Here is a 16769-nt window from a genome sequence, read left to right on the forward strand (position 1 = left end):
CTAGAATCCAGGGATACAGTTCTTGGAGGCTTTTCCTCAAAGCCTTAACCTGGCCCTTCCCTGGCTGTTTACCTCCTAGGCTCTCAGCCCCAACCTCCCTTCTGATCTACCCTTCATATGGGGGCCAAGGGCATCTGTCTGTTATGCCAGTTTTATTAGTGCAACCTCCTTGTCTGCAACCATCTGAGACTTCCCATTGCACACTGAACAGTCCAGCCACCTGAACTGTGGCTTTTGCTCTTGAGGGCAGGATTCTGAGCGCCTCCGTGCTTTGGTTTTGTAGCCCTCACATCAAGTCCTGGCCGGAGTCTTAGGGTGGGGTGCAGACACCCCTAGCACAGTAGCTGTGCCCACCCACTTGGATGTTGTCCTAGTTGCTGCCCTCCCTACTTCTTGTTCCACAAACTCCTTGGGAGCTTCTCAGGTGCAATCAGAAACCACCCCCATTAGCCAAAGGGCAGAGAGGAGAAAGGCGGCCACTCCAGGTTGGTAGGTGGCAGGTTTAAGAAGCAAGGGAACTCTTCAAGGCTTTTCTTTGGGTTGCAAGACAATTAGATCTCTGCACCCACCTGCCAAATCTTAAAAGTTTAGAATTGGAGCCTTAACTGGGTTCAGTCACATACATCATCTAATACTACGTCACTGTCCCAAGGCTATATCCAGCATCTGGGGGGGGGGGGGCGGCGAGTGAGAATGCACATTCCAAGGACTGAGGAGGTGAGGAGCCTCCCAGCTGACAGGTCAACCTGTCAAGTTCATGGGCTCTCCATATCCCCCAACACCACCCCAGCCCTTCCCTGTCCTGGTGGAGCCAGCCACCTGCCCCATTCCCTCCCCCTCCCTGAGGGGCACCTGTCAGAAGCAGGGCTTTGAATGTCATGTTTATGCTCCACCTTGGTGCAAATCCTGCCCACCCAGGAAGGTGCTCCCCAGCGCTGGTGGACCTCCCAAGGCGCTCGGGTTAGGGCAAGTGCCCCTTCCCTCCTTCCCTCCGTGCTGTCAGGTTCTATCATCCTGTTGCTTAACCCTGGGCTAGAAAACACGAAGCACAGCTGTACTGTGAGTCTTGGTGTGTTCAGAGGGAGCGTTTACCCTCAGGTAGGGCAGCCCACCACCTAGCCCTGCCCCCTTTCAATTGTCCCTCATCAAGACAGGGTCCGCAGGTGTCTTGGGGAAGGGGTGACAAGGCGAGCGACTGATTGGTCACGGAGTATATGGGCACTCCCCCAGCCCAGTGGGGTGGGCCTGTGATAGGATTGCTCTCCCACAACTCCATCCCATGCCCACCTAGCCTCGGACCAGTATGGGGACAAGTGAAGGTTGCGGAAGTGACTTCAACAACTATTTGCTGAGCTGGGACTCCGATCCGGGCCCCTGCTGGTGGCCAGCTGTGTGGAACAATCCCACATATGGGGCTTAGGGAGACCAGAGCGGTTGGGGCTGCCATGGAGGGAGCACAGGCCAGATCAGGGATGGGCTGGGGGGCCCAACCTGGGGGACAGGATGCGTTCCCTGTGAGAGAGGAGATGTAAGCTGAGACCTAAAGGATGAGCTATTGGAGCGGGAGGAAAAAGCAGGTGGCAAAGCCTGTGTAAAGGCCTTGAGGTCAGAGAACAGGCCTGGCTTTTCCAGTGACCCAAGAATTGGCTGGAATAAGATCTGGCTTGTGAGATTGGCAGTCGGCAGGGGCAGGATGAACCACAGAGGATTCTGGGCCAGGGAAGGACAGGGAGTCCAGGGCTCACCACGTTTCCCAGGGAGAAGGAAGCACGCTGATGGGACAGTGGAAGGGAGCGGGTTTGGAGGATGATGCAGAGGCTACTGGGGATCCCTGGGATATGCGGGGGGGGGGGGGCTGCTGCAGAGACAGAACTGAGGCCATGGGGGCAGCAGAGGGGGGCTGTGGTGAGGAGGAGGGAGAAGCCTGGGGTCCTACCAGGGAGGCTCATACTAAGGAAGAGAGATGAAGAAGGGGCTGGGGCTGGGGATGGCGGGGGGAGATCGGGGGCGTCAAGGCAGTTTCCAGCAGTCGGGGAGTTAACTTTTCAGGGACGAGGGGTGTGAGGAGGAGACCTGGGACTGTAGCCTCCAGACTCAGTCCCACTGCAGCAGCAGAGGAGCAAGCGAGTGGAACCAGAGTGAGACACCCGGGGAAGGGAGGCCGGTGGGGGCTGCTTGAGGCAGGAAAGCTTCTGACAGCCCCTGTCAAGGAGGCTGCCGAGGGGAGAACAAGAACGCGCCAGGGAGAGAGGCCACAGGTGGTGTCTAGGCGAGTGGAGCGGTGAAGGCATGGCACCTGAGGGTGCCTGAGAATGCTGTCACCCCAGGTAAAGAAACGGGAATTCAGTCCCCGCAGGAAGACTTCGTGTGTACCTACTATGCATGAGGCTGTGTTCCAGGAACTGAGACACAGCCCTGAACCAACAGCTGCTGAGCTGTAGGACGGGGGGAGATCAAAGGGGATCAGTAAGGACACTCAGGACAGGACCCGGCACCAAATGACAGCATCGTCAGTGTGAGCTGGTTTATTACTGTCACGCAGCACAAGTGCGTATGTGAAGAGCCCCAGGCAGCCCTCCCACCCGCCTGGAGTGCGAAGGGCAGAGCCGAGAGCTCCCACCCCCTGCCCCAGCCCCCCTGCCCGCCCTCAGAGCACTGCGCCCAGGCACAGCTCTGCGGGGCGGGGGGAGGTCCCTCCAAGGTTGGGTGCCGTGGGCTGCAGGAGCAGACACAGGTGGTGCTGGGGCTTGATTGCTTAGATGTTGAGGTGGCCTCCGAGAGGGTCCCATGCCCCCCACCTCTGCTCTGGGGGGCGCAGGGATGGCTTGAAGGTGGCAGTCCCTCTAATAGTAGAGCTCCTGATCCCACCAGCCTGAGAGAGAGAGAAAGGAGCCTCAGGGCTGCAGGATGTGGATCATGGGCACCAGGGGCTCAGACGCAGGGATCAATGGAGGCTAGATGTGGAGAGTCAAGAGCTCAAAGGTCAAAGGTCAGGGCAGCTGTTCTGAGGATGTTCCAGTCCCCCACCCCCCCAGGCCCTCGGTCTCCACACTCACTCCCTGGGCAACAGCGAACTCCAAGTTTCCGAAGCTCATCATAGACGAAGATGAGGAGGCCAAAGGGCATGGGGACCAGCCACCACTGGTACCTGAAGACCCAGGTGAGATGACAAGGTGAAGGCTACCCTCAAGTCTGTGTTCCCATGCCCGTCCCAGCACTCACAGCTCCCGGCCCCTCACCGGATGGGCATGAAGTTGAAGATGTTGGGCATTCCGGGGCAGTAGCACAGGAAGCAGCCGATGCAGACCTGGAACACGATGGCGATCACCAGGATCCTGTTCCTGCGGGCGGGCAGGGTGGGACAAGGACAGGCCGTGAGGAGCTGGGGACCAGGTGGAAATCAGGGTGCTGGGCCAAAGGAGGCCAGATGGCATCAGCAGCAGGGAGACGCGTCAACAGTGGATGCGGGTCCTGTCACATCTCCCCTTTGGTGGAAGAAAACAGAGGGGCCGGGGGGAGGCAGGTGGTGGGAGCTGGAGCAGGGCTTGGGGGCTGGAGGACAGAGGGACGGGGGTGGGGGGCGGGGCTGGCTGGGTACACCTGAAGAAGCCCTGCTGGAAGGCGGAGAGGCGGCGCGTCTTGCGGATGAGGACGTCCGCGATCTGGCACATCTCGATGCTGATGAAGAACACGGTGTAGCAGGTGTACTGCTGGTACAGGCGCTGCCCGAATGTCTGCGGGCCAGAGGGGAGCAGAAGCGGCCTGAGCCCGGGGGGAGAGGGCCTGGGGCCGTGAAGCCCTCCCATCAGAGGCTGGAGCGGGGAAGAGGAGAGAGACACCCTCTGCCAGGTTTGCAGGACCCTGGGGGGGTGGGGGGGCTGGAGATCTTGGCCTTGCAGAGATTAGGTGTCAGCGCCTGGGCAAATGGCGGGTCGGGCCAGTTGCCTTCTCGAGCGAGGAAGGAGGGATGCAGACTTTCCCACACACCCACAAGAAGTCCTGGGAAAAGGGAGTCGGACTCCTAGGGCAGAATTTGCAAAGTCCAGTGACTCCGGTGCCCGGGCAGATGACAAAAATGAGTAACGTGGCCCAGAAGGGCCTTTGGGGAACAGGGCACACGCCCCCATTTCAAAGGGGCAACCACTACTCAGACCATTTCTTCAATGTAACTGTTTATAATACCAGCTCATTGTGAGGAACACGCACTTGGCTTCAGGCCCGAGTGTTGCACACATATTATCCCACCGAATCCCCCCAGTGACCCTCTGAGGAAGACGGGGGTGCCCAAACTTCAGCATCCTCAGCACCCTCAGCCGGGCTGGTTAAAACAGACGCCCAGGCCTCACCCCCAGGGGTCTCTGGTGAGGACTGAGGATTTGCATTTCGAATAAGTTCCCAGTGACGCTGCTGCTGCAGGTCTGAGGACCACATGGTGAGGTCACTGAGGAGACAGCATCTCCACTACAGATGGGAAAACCGAGGCACAGAGAGGCAAAGCAACTTGCCCAGGGTCACCCAGCTGCTGAGGAATGCCGGCAGACCACGAGTCCAGGCAGCCTGGCTCCACGGTCTGCATTCTCAACCGTGACAGTGACTGTTCAAGGGGAACGTCCCGGCCTGTCTCACTGCAGGGCAAACTAAAGACACCCGCTAGCCAGATCGAGCCTCTCTGGGCCCCAGACCCTCATGACAGCTGGCCACGCGGGCAGACACTCTGTGTGAGTGATGCTGTGGCCCAGTAACGGCATCGGGGTGTGGCTCCGCACCGGACATGACGCGCTACTGGGGGCAGGGGGACCTCCTGCAGCCGTGACCATCAGCAGCCGCAGCGTGGAGCTCAAGATGGTGGTGGGAGAAGCCCCTGAACCGGCAGAGAGTCCAGGTACCGGGGGTGCTCCGGTTGAGCTCTGTCACATGTGGACAACTGGAAATGAGGGAGCCACAGGAAGAGGGGGGCAGGGGCTCACCCACTCCTGGCCATAGCTGTCCTGCAGATCTTGGAGGTGGTGGTTCTCCCAATATGGTCGCAGCCCCACACACAGCAGTGGGAACCAGCCCTCCTGGGCCATGGCCGTAAAGTAGTCAGTGAAGCCAGCAAATGACTGGATGGCACCTGGGGGACAGGCAAGGTGACACGGGGAGACAGAGATGGAGACCTAGACAGGGACATGAAGAGAGACAAGGACATGGAAAGATAGGGACAGAGAGAGATACCCAGAGACAGAGGGTCAAGGACACAGACCGGCACACAGACGGTGAGTGACGGACATGGAAAGACACAGAGACAAGGATCCCAAGAGAGATCAACTGGGACGCAAGAGACAAGGCAGACAGAGACAGAGACACGCTGAGAGACAGAGAAGGGACACGGGGATCACAGCAGACGCGGATGCAGAGAACAACAGAGATCCAGGATCAATGCTGACCCCGGGGTCCAGAACCAGCCAGAGCCCCGGTTAGAGATGCCAAGGCAGGCGAGCAGCCCTGCAGGGAGCACAGGGCTCCCCAGCCGCAAGGGCCCTCACCGATCTGGAAGTAGGAGTAGGCAGCCAGGGGCTCGTTGACCAAGCGGTCACGCTTCGGGTTGCGTGGACGGAGATGCATGATGTCACTCTCTGCCTTCTCATATGCCAGGGACACAGACGGGAACTGGCCACAAGCGGAAGGAGCCAGGGTTAAGGGTTGGCCTGTCCCCTATGTGCCGGGTCCTCCTCCCCCTGGCAACCCCCTCCCACTGGGTGGACAGAACAGGACTACGGTTGGTGGGCAGGTGACCGTGCGGGCACACTGGCCCGGACAGCACAGCCCAGCTGGCCCTCCAATGAGGCTGTGTTACCATGTCCATCTACAGCTGTGTCTCATCTGACCGGCCGTCCATCTCCACTGGAACATCTGCATTTACCTCCACTACCCACCCCTCCTCTCCCTCTTATTGTGTTTTTTCTGTCCCTGTCTCTGGTCTCTTTCTCTGTGACTGTTTCTGCTTTTGTGTCCCTGTGTCCTGTCTCTCCCTGTCACTCTCTCTGCATTTCTTCAGTCTCTGTGCCCCCGTGTCCTTCCTTCCCCCACCCCATCTGTCCGTCACTGCAGAGCAGCCGCAGAGTGGACTGGTCAAGAGCAGAGGCCCTGGGGCCCTGGACTGCCTGGACTCCAATCCCACTGTGCCACTTACTGGCTGTGTGACCTGGGACAAGCCGCTCAACCTGTCTGTGCCTCAGTTCGCTCATCAGTAAAACAGGGGTGATACATAAATAAAGCCCATCCCATAGAGTGCTTATGAGGACAAAAGTAAGTAAGTTAATGCCTGTCTGGCCCAGAAAAGACACTATGTAAGTGCCGTTGAATAAGAAAGTCGATATGGCCACGCACCTGGCGACATTCATGCCTGTATCTGTGGTTCTTTGTCTGTCTGTCTGCCTTGGGGCCTGACAGCATCTGTCCAAGTCTGTTGAGGGATGTCTGTCTGTGATCCAAGTGTCGCCAGATGTGTGTGTGTGTGTGTGTGTGTGTGTGTGTGTGTGTGTGTCTGGGGGTCCTCCTCTGAGTCTGCAGGTCTCTGCCAAGCTGAGGGTCCATCTGTGCGTCCATGTCTGTAGTTCTGTCTGGGACCTGCCTGCCTGTCCCCACCTGTGGGCCTCGGCGCACTGCGTGCACGGCGCCTAGGGCGGGCGGGGCGCGGGGCTGGGCACTCACGATGTCGGTGCAGAGCTCTATGAAGAGGATGGTGATACACCCGAGGGGCAGCGGCACGCTCACGGTAATGTAGATGAGGTAGGGCGTCAGCTCAGGGATGTTCTTGGTCAGCGTGTAGGCGATGGACTTCTTCAGGTTATCAAAGATCAGCCGGCCTAGGGGACAGCGGGCGCCTCAGCCTCCTCTCTGCCTGCGTCCTCCTGGGCCCCCCCACCCCCTACCCCGTCTCCGACCCAGCCCGGACCCTGCTCCACGCCGGTCACGATGGAGGCAAAGTTGTCATCCAGCAGGATCATGTCCGCTGCGTTTTTGGCAGCATCTGAGCCGGCAATGCCCATGGCCACGCCGATGTCAGCCTTCTTCAGGGCTGGGGAGTCGTTCACGCCATCCCCCGTCACAGCCACGATGGCGCCCTGCAGGGCGGGGGACAGGGGTGGTCAGGGAGGGGCCTACCCCAGGCTGCCCAGCCCACTGTCCCACCTCCGCCAGCAGATCGTACCAGTCGCTGGCAGCTCTCCACGATCACCAGCTTCTGCTGGGGACTGGTTCGAGCAAACACCATCTCTGGGTGAGTACGCAGTGCCTCGACGAGCTCTGACGGGTCCATGTCCTTCAGCTGCATGCCATTGATGACGCAGGCACGGGCATCCCTGGGAAGGGAGGCGGGGGGAGGTTATCACCAGGGCGTCAGGCTGCACAGGGTGTGGGAAGAACCACGGGGAGGATGGCAGGGGCTTACTTCCTATTAACTTGGTCCACAGGCACACGGAGGCGGGCGGCGATGTCCTCCACAGTCTCGCTGCCTTCTGAAATGATACCCACACTGGCCGCAATGGCCTTGGCCGTGATGGGGTGGTCACCCGTCACCATGATCACCTGTCGGGGAGGGGACGGACCATCAGACCCTTGATGCCTTCAGTGCCGCTCACTCTCCCCGTCGTCCCTGCTGGACATCTACTGATACCCACTCACTTGTTCAACCACTGCATGTCAGGGACAAAACAGATGAAAATCTCTGTTCTCGTGGAACCGACCCTCTTGCATGGGAGACAAAAGAGACACAAACTAAGGGGACGAATGATACAGCACGTTAGGAGAGTTTACTCAAGCTGAGTAAAGGGGATGGCAAATGTTGGGTGGAAAAAATGGTGTCGATTTTAAGTGTGTCTGGGGAAAGCCTCATTGAGAAGGTGACACCTGAGCGGAGGTCTGTAAGAGGTGAGAGTGTTGGCCACATGAAAAACGGAGGGAAGAGTGTTCCTGGCAGCGGGAACAGCCAATGTGACGACCCTGAGGTGCAAATGTGCTTGAACTGTTGGCGGAGCAGTGGGGAGGCCAGCATGAATGGAGAGCAGTAAACGAGAGGTGGGGAGCTAAGGAATAAGCTTAGAGGCCAACTCTTATAGGCCTTGGAGACCATGGGGAGGACAAGGGTATTCTTTGCCCAGCCTTGGCTCCCCAACTCTTGATTTGTCTTTCAAGAACCAGGGTTGAAGTGAGGTCTCTGGCCAAGAATGGGCAAGTAGGCCCAGACCTGGTCAACCATGGCATCCCACGCCCCTGCCACAGTGACTGTTCAGAGAGGAATAGGCGACCCAATCTGGGACAACAGCAGAAGAGCACTCGTTTTTCTGTGGGGTGGCTAAACAGGTGGGATGTAGGTTGGAGCTTCTGGGGGTGGTCATCTTTCTCCACCAAAATGGAGGGACTACTTGAGAATAAAGCCATCAGAGAGAAAAGTAGAACCGAGACATGGAGAAAGGCAAATTCCTAATGACACTCAACTCCTAGATCCAGCTATACCTGAAACTTCAGTCCCCAGAACTTTTCAGTTTCATGAATCGACACTCCTTTTTTGCTCCAAACCACTTTCATGGAGTTCTCTGTCCCAGGGTTCCTCGCCCCCAAATACTGCTACCCTCTGTCCTCACCCCTGCCCGCCGCTCTCCCTGGTTGCATACCCGGATGCCTGCCGTGCGGCACTTGAGCACAGCGTCAGGGACAGTGGCCCGGGGCGGGTCTATCATGGATACAAGTCCCGCAAAGCACAGGCCACTACTTGGAAAGTTCATGGCCTCCACGTCGAAGGCATAGCCAGGAGGGTAGTCCTTCTCACTCAGGTAGAGCTGGCAGAAGCCTGACCAGAAAACAGGGAAGTCAGTGAGGAGTCCTGGGCGGACCCTTGCCCAGCAAGGCCAGGTGACGAGTAAAATAACCAGGCCCCTCACACCAAACCCCTATAGATGCCTGACCCTGTGCTGAATCCTTCACATGATGTGAGGCTGTCCTCACAACCAACCTGTGAGGCTATCAGCCTGCTCATGTTGCAGACGGGGAAACTGAGGTCTAGAGAAGGGACATGTCTTGCCAGCGGTCCCACAGCAAGTAAGATGAAAGATTCAGAATTGAACCACAGGTTTGTGCCTTCCAGAGTTGAGGCAGGGGTTAGAGAAGTTAGCAGTCAGGACAAAACGTTCAGGGAGGTCAGAGGTCAGGACAAGGACTGGGGAGTCTCGAGTTGAGGCAGGGGCTGGGGCAGGTCAAAGGGTCAAGAGGAGGACATCGAAAGGTGGAAGTAAAGCAATGGCAGGTCAAGGCTGGGGCAAGAGCTGGGAAAAATCAAGGGATGTCAGGTCAGGACAGGGAAGGTCTCAGGGAGGACAGGTGGGGAGGCGCTGGGTCAAGGTAGAACAGAATGGACAGGGGTCAGGACTGAGACAGGGGAAGTCAAAGGTGACTGTGTGCACTTGGGCAGGTTAGCTGTCAGCCACGGACGGGAAAGGTCATGGTCCGGGCTCGGCCGGGAAGGACAGGCAGGGTCTGTGCTAGCCCCTCCTCGCCCACAGGTTTACCACGGACTGTGGGAGATCACCGAGCCCAGGGGGTCTCACCAAGCACGCGTTCACCCAGGCCTCCCAGGCTCAGGTAAGCAGTCTGGAAGGCCTCACGCCATTGCTCGTCCAGCGGCAGTTCCTGGCCCTTGATGAGGATGGAGCTGCAGCGTTCCAGCACGCGCTCGGGGGCGCCCTTCATCACCAGCACGTGCCGGGGGTCCCGCGGGTCCTCCAGGGTGTGGATGGACAGCTGCGGGCGAGGAAGCCCACTGCGTTGAGGGGGCGGGCCTTGGGAGAAGGGCGGGGCTGACGGCTCGAAAGCGCCCCTGGTAGAGACTTGGGAGGGTACTGTGTGGCTGGGGTTGAGGGGCTGGCGTGCTGAGCAAGTCCTTGGTGGCGGAGCAGTAAGGAGCCTGGGCTTTGGGAATGGACAGAATTAGGGTCGGATTTGGGCTGGGGCGGGATTTGGATTGCGAGCTACCCCACGGAAAGCCTAAGAGCTGGCGGCGAGCCCCCAGCGAAAGAACTGTGGGTATGGCCTGACCATAATGGGGCAGCGGCTGTGGGCGGGGCGACTGTCGAGGGTGGGGGGTTGGCTTCCTCCTACGGAGAGGGAGGAAACAGAGAGAGAAGCCCCGCGATAGGCCAGCCCTGAGTGTGGGTGGGGCCTGAAGTGGGCGGGGCCGCACCGTGAGCCCGGCGGGGCGCGGCAGGCGCGCACCTGGAACTTGTTGGTAGAGTTGAAGGGGATCTCGCAGACTTTGGGGAAGCGCTCGCGGTAGCCCATGGCATTGCCCAGCGTCAGCTCAGAAAACTTGAGCAGCGCCGTCTCGGACGCGTCCCCGATCACGATGCGCTGGAAGCAGGGCCGGTGTCAGGAGCGACCCTGGGTGCACCAGGCTCCTGGGTTTCCCCGGAGTCCCCTGGGGTCTCACCTTGGGCACCGGCACCGCGTCCTGGCCGGACTTGAAGGCAGCGCGGTTGCACAGGGTGAGCACGCGGCATAGCGCCCGCCAAGTCTCCGAAGACTGGTCAAATGTCTGCCCTGGAGGCCAGGCGTGCAGGCTGGGGCCGCGCGGGAGCTCCGCGCGGGCCTCTGGCCCGGGAGCAGCTCTCTCCCATACCAGAACCTAGCCCCTCCCTCTAGATTCAGGACAGGGTCCTCTCCCAGAGGACCTGGGTGGGACCCAAACCTCTCATCATACCCCGGGACGGGACGGAGCCTTCTCTCCAGACCCAGTATTGAGTTTCCTAGGACCCCTGGATACCAAGCCGCTTCACAGACCTGCAGCTTCACAGGCCGTCTCCCCATCGGGAAGGAGCCCCTCTCCATTCAGGCAGAGCCCTCCCCAGGCTGCCTTCAGTAACCTCAGAGCTCCCTTCCAAATCTACCCTCTACCGGATCCTGCCCCAGCCCGTCTCCCCACCCCCACACCTGACTGGTCTTCCGTTGTGTCCGCCGTGTGGATGTGGTTGTCGAACCAGAGATGGGACACAGTCATGCGGTTCTGAGTGAGGGTCCCTGTCTTGTCAGAGCAGATCACTGACGTGGAGCCCAGTGTCTCCACGGCTTCCAGGTTCTTGACGACGCAGTTCTTGCTGGCCAGCCGCTTGGCTGTCAGGGACAAGCAGACCTGCCAGAAGGGGCGAGAAGCACAGTTAGGCACCCAATCCTTGCTTCTAGTCCTCCTTCCCTTCTCTCACAGCGCAGGGAGCCTTGACCCCAGCCACTGTGCTACGTACACAGCATCCCGCCGCAAAACCCATGCTTTTCTTGCCTCAATGTTTTTTCCAGCCTGTGCTTGCCACCTGGGATGCCTCCCCCATCGCCCCAGACGAACGTAGCTAGGCCCCTCACTAGCTGCCCAAGCTGAGGTTCTGTAAGTCCTCTTATCAACACAACCACACTGGGAAAACAAACATCGTCTGAGCTGTCTCTGGGGCTGGTCTTGCCCTGGGGGCTGACTGCCGAGGGCGGCCGGCACTGGACCTCAGCCTCCTCTGGTCAAGGACGAGGCCTTTCACCTGTGAGGCCTCAGCTTTCGGTATAGGGTGTGGCCCAGAGTGGCCTCGGTGAGTGGTTGCTGAATGGATGGAGAGGTGGAGAGATGGGGGGTTGGGACGAAGGCTGAGGCAAGGTGCATGGGGGGGAGGTGAGTGGGTGGAGATGGCCGGAGATGATGGAGGCAATCCTGGATGAACGAACAGACAGCTCTCTGCACCTCTCTTCCGTCTCCCCCACTCACCGTGACAGTGGCCAGCAGCCCTTCGGGCACATAGGCTACCACGATGGCCATGAAGAAGACCATGGCCCGCAGGAATGTGTAGCCAATGCACATGGCCACCACGAAAAACGTGGCGCCGAAGAGGATGGCCAGGCCTGCGATGATGTCCACAAAGTGTTCGATTTCAATAGCGATGGGCGTCTTCTCATTTTCTACTCCCGAGGCCAGGGACGCAATGCGCCCGATGATGGTGCGGTCACCCGTGTTCACCACCAGGCCTTGTGCTGTGCCTGCATCGGGGCCAAGAAGGCGCCTCAGGGCTGGGCGGGCGGCAGCGGGGATGTGCACGCCATGGGAACTGAAGGGGGGGGGGCAGTGATGGGAGAAGCCTTGAAGGCAGATAGGGGGGCAGCATGCCCTGAAGAGGGGGCGTCATGGGAGGCTGGGAGGCGGTGTGGCTCAGTACGGGGCAGAAGAGGGGCAGGGGAAGCAGCGTGGTCGGCTGGGGGGCGGGCAGGGGCCTCACAGACCCTCAAGGCACATGGTGGAGAAGAAGGCGATGTTGCGGGTCTCCAGGGGGCTCTCGTGTGTACACTCGGGCGAGCGGGTCTGTGGCTCAGACTCTCCAGTCAGGGAGGAGTTGTCCACCTTGCAGCCCTGGGCCTGGAGGATCCTGATGTCGGCCGGCACTCGGTCCCCGCCTTTCATCTCCACCAGGTCGCCCACCACAAGCTGGTCCGCGTTGATCTGGAACTTGTCCCCATCTCGGATCACAGTTGCTTGCTGTGGGTTAGGGGCACGGGGTTGAGGTGGGCAGGGTGCGGGTGGAGGTCACGGAGTGCAGGGGGAGGTAGGGAGGGGCACAGGGGAAGCCGGGGGCCACCGGTGCAGAGCAGCTTGGGCCTGGTGGGAGATGCCAGGAGCCTCCCCATGCACCACCCCCCCGCCAAGTTCAGTCCCGGAACTGAAGTGGCCGGGCTGCAGGACCCACCTGGGGCACCAGGTTCTTGAAGCTGGCGATGATGTTGGTGCTCTTAAACTCCTGGTAGTAGCCAAAGCAGCCGGTGACCACGACCACGGCGATGAGGGCCAGGGCCAGGTACAGCTGCGTGGAGGTGGGAAGCGGGCCAGGTGGATGAGAAGGGGCCGGAAGCTCCCTGCACAAGGCCCCCCGCCTGCTCCCTGTCCCCGATGTTCTTGGGCTCGCCCCTGGGGTTTTCCCTGCTCTGCTAGAAAGCCACACGCACTGTCCCTGTGGCCCGTGGCCCCCGTTCCTGTGTTCATGTCCCATCCTCAGCTTCCCTGTATTTTCCGTGTCCTGTGTCCCTGTCCCCTGTGTCCCATAGTCTCTGGGTCCCGGACCCTACCTCCCTCATGTCCCCATATCTTGTGGCTTATGCCCCGTGGCACAATGCATGTTTTCCTGTGTCCTCCAAGTCTTGCACTCTGCATGTCACTGTCCTTTGGCTCATGTTCTCACGCCCTGTATCCCCTGTGCTCCAGTTTTCATATTCCATGCGGTCATCGTCTGTTTGCCGTCCTCTGGGTGCCCTAGGCCGTGTCCCCATCTCCATGTTCTTGTGCAGTCCATCCTATGCTTCATACTCTGTGGGCTCCACGGTCATGTTCCAGATTCCAGGTGCCTATGTCCAGTGTCTCCCCATGTCTGTGTGCCCCTAAGTCCCCATTCTGTGTCACATGTCCTGGGACTTTCAAACCCCTGTCCAGTGCCACATGTCCCTAAGTCCCCATGTCCCTTGTTCTGACCTCTTGTCCTGCATCTCAGTGTTCTCTGTCTCTGTGCTACCTTATCTGTTTTCTGTCTCTCCAGGTACCATGTCCTGAGTCTTGTGTCCCCTACGTCCTTCTGCCTTTGCGTCCCATATCTGAGTCCCATGTCCCCTGTGCCCTTAGTCTGTCCCATGTCCTCTGTTTCCCATTGTCCTATCTTAAGGATCCCATTTCCATGTCTTTGTATCCCCACCTTTGTCCTCCATATCTGAGACACATTCTCCAGGTCCCCTGTGTCCTGTGTCATTGGGGCTGCCTCACATCCCAGTAGCCTTCATCCCCCATGACCCATGTCTTGACTGCATTTCCATGTCTCCGTATCCCCATCCTGTGTCCCTTGCGTCCTGAGTCCATGCTCAATGTCCTCTATCCTCCAGATCCCTGTGTCCCTGCAGCATCCGCCACTCACATTGTCGTCAGTGGTGAGGTCACCCTCGCTGGCCTGGATGGCAAAGGCAATGAGGCAGATGGCAGCAGCCACCCACATGAGGCACTGCAGGCCACCTGCCAGCTGCCGGGCGAACTTGACGTACTCAGGGGTGCCACGCGGCGGCCTCAGAGCGTTGGGCCCATCCCGCAGCAGCAGGTCGGCGGCCAAGCTGGCAGACAGGCCCTGGGGATGGGGCGGGTGGTAGCAGTGGCCGCACCACATGCTCCCCCGTAGGGGAAGCTCTTCTGTCTCCTTCCCCTCTTCTCCCCCTCTGTCTTGTTCCTCTTCATTTCTGGGTCCGTCCTCACCTCTGTCCTGCGCCTTCCCCCTGCCCTCCACTGTGTCTCTCTCATCTTTCTGCCTGCTCTCTCTCCCTGTTGTCTCTGCTCTGTTTCTCTCTCTTACCTGTCTCTGTCTGCCTCTTTCTATCTGCGTCTACTCCATCTCTCTCTCTGTTTGGCCCTTTCTCTCTAATACATTTCTCCCTTCCCCTACCCCTCCCCTTCTCTGCACGTACCCCTCCCTCCGCGCCCAGCTCACCTTGGTCGCACTGGTCTGGTATTTCTGTTCCAGCTCCTCCACTGACAGCTGGTGGTCATTCTGTGTGGTGGGGGCAGGACACTCACTGTCCAGCTCTCACCGGCCACGCTCCTGCCCCCCACCCAGCCCCGCAGCCCCATGCTCACAATCTCCATCTCCTTCTTCATGTTCTCCAGCTTCTCCTTCTTCTTGCCTCCTCCCTTGCCCCCCTTCTTCTTGCTCATCTTGGCGGCCATGTCCCCACCAGGGCCAGGACCCAGCTCTACCGAGTACATCTCGTAATTCTCCTGGGGATGGGAAGAGGGGGAGGCATCAGATCCCACTGGAACTCCTGCCTCCAGCCTCCATCCCCCCAACTCCTGCCTCCAGGCCCCACTCACTGCCTTCCCCATGGTGTCCGGTGCAGCCACCCTCCTTTGCCAAGACGGAGCCTAGGGTTTGGACCAGCCCTGATATACCCAGGGAGGGAGGAGGTGGAGCAAGACTGGCCCAATTAGAGCTGATTGCGGGGCTCCTTGGGGTGACCTCCAGGCCTAAACAGCTCAGGGCTTACCTACTAGGCTGCCCCAACCTGCCCAGACCCATTTCCATCCACCACTGAGATCAGGGGACCACTGAGTAGGTCCACAGTAACAACAAGAAGAATAGCAAACATATGGTGCTCATTATGTGCCAAGCACTGGGCTGGGGGCTTTCCTGTATTAAATAATGGAACCTCCCAACAACCCTCTGAGGTGAGTATCATTCTTACCTCCCCTTACCATACTGATGGGGAAACTGAGGTGCAGGGAGGTTAAGTCACTCACCTGTTGTCCCCAAGCTAGGATGGAAAGAGTCAGGACTCAGAACCAGGTAGCTGGACTGCCGTGTCCTCTTCCAGGCCACATTGCCCATGTCTGACTCCTGGAGGGGGAGGGTGCTCACAATGGTGGCTCTAACGGCTGTTGTTTAGGGAGGACCTCCTATGTCCCAGGTCTGCCCAGGGAGCTTTGTGTGAACGTTTCCTTAGCTCCTCACCACAGTCCTTTAGAAAGTTGTGTTCCCTTATTGGCCCCCATTGTACAGATGAGGAAACCGAGGCACAGAGAGATCAAGGCCTTGGTCTAAAGTTGTAATGACTGGGACCCATGGGTGGCTCAGTGGGTTAAGCATCTGCCTTTGGCTGGGGTCATGATCTCAGGGTCCTGGGATCGAGCACCGCGTTGGGCTCCCTGCTCAGTGGGGAGCGTGCTTCTCTGCCTCTTACTCTGCCTCTCGTCACCCCCGCTTGTGCTCGCTCTCTCTCATTCTCTCTCATTCTCTCTCAAATAAATAAAATCTTTATAAAAAATAAATAAATAAAGTTGCATGACTAAATGTTGGGGACAGGATTCCAGCCCAGGTCTGACCCCAGAGCCTGGCTCTCCCATGGGGCCCCTGACAAAAGAACTCAGACCTCACAGCAGCCATGGCGAGTAGGCTCCAGGCGCTGCACACATGACCTCTGGGGTCCCTGCAACAAACCCCTGTGTGGGCGGCACTATCATTCCTGTTGTGCACAGGGGGAAACCAAGGCCTGGAGAGGTTCAGGGAGGGTCCCAGAGGTGCCCCCACACTTCCAGCTGTAGCCATCTCAGCTCTGTCTTTCTTGTCTCCACCCCAACCTGCCCAGATGGGGAAACGAAGGTGCAAAGTAAGGGAAAGATGTGTCCAAGGCTCCTGGCTCAATCTTGGTATTGGTGCCAGGTTAGAGGTCCCCCAGGCAGGGACCTCTGTGGGTAGCAGTGAGGGGCTGGACCGCTGGAATGGCAGGTTCTTGAGTTCTTGATATCTCCTGTGTGAGCTGCACAGGGTGGACGTGTCTGATAAGATAATTGCCATGGCAACGTCCTTCTCTCCTGGAGCAGGTCACCTGGGAAAGGCTAAGCTACTGAGCAGTCCAAGCTCCTTCCCACAGCCACCTAGCTGGTCATCCCAACCTGCTACAGAGACCCCCAGAGAGGAGGCAGGTGGGGTGAAGTCACACCGACAATGAGTCTGCCCTTACAATGAGTCTGCTTGCGTGAGGGGCTTCATCTCTCTGAGCTGTACATGTGAAACACCATGTGTCCCATCACTCCCCTGCTTACAACCGTCCAGGGGCATCCCTTCCCACTCAGAATAAACTCCAAAATCATTCCTGCAAGATCTAGCCTGGCTCACCTCTCCTGGCTCAATCTCTACTACAGTTCCACTGGCATTGGCCTTCTTGCTGTGCTTCCTAGAGATCAAGGTCAT

The 16769-nt window shown here is 58.9% G+C and overlaps 1 protein-coding gene across 1 annotated transcript; it reads right to left on the reverse strand.

Annotated features, from left to right (window-relative positions):
• Positions 1-2509: 2509 nt before the first annotated feature.
• On the reverse strand, positions 2510-14951 carry ATP4A (ATPase H+/K+ transporting subunit alpha). The gene is made up of 22 exons (XM_057314350.1): positions 14894-14951; positions 14660-14800; positions 14514-14573; positions 13953-14156; positions 12744-12857; positions 12283-12535; positions 11774-12042; positions 10963-11161; positions 10463-10572; positions 10249-10383; positions 9585-9777; positions 8655-8830; positions 7433-7569; positions 7193-7343; positions 6938-7106; positions 6694-6848; positions 5526-5649; positions 4968-5113; positions 3601-3734; positions 3240-3341; positions 3057-3148; positions 2510-2872 (listed from the first exon to the last, which is right to left on the reverse strand). Exons 1-22 carry the CDS (start codon positions 14903-14905, stop codon positions 2844-2846), a joined length of 3105 nt encoding a protein of 1034 aa, XP_057170333.1. The 5' UTR covers positions 14906-14951; the 3' UTR covers positions 2510-2843.
• Positions 14952-16769: the final 1818 nt, after the last annotated feature.

This window comes from Ursus arctos, unplaced genomic scaffold (assembly GCF_023065955.2).
Source record: "Ursus arctos isolate Adak ecotype North America unplaced genomic scaffold, UrsArc2.0 scaffold_19, whole genome shotgun sequence".
NCBI classification, from domain to species: Eukaryota; Metazoa; Chordata; class Mammalia; order Carnivora; family Ursidae; genus Ursus; species Ursus arctos.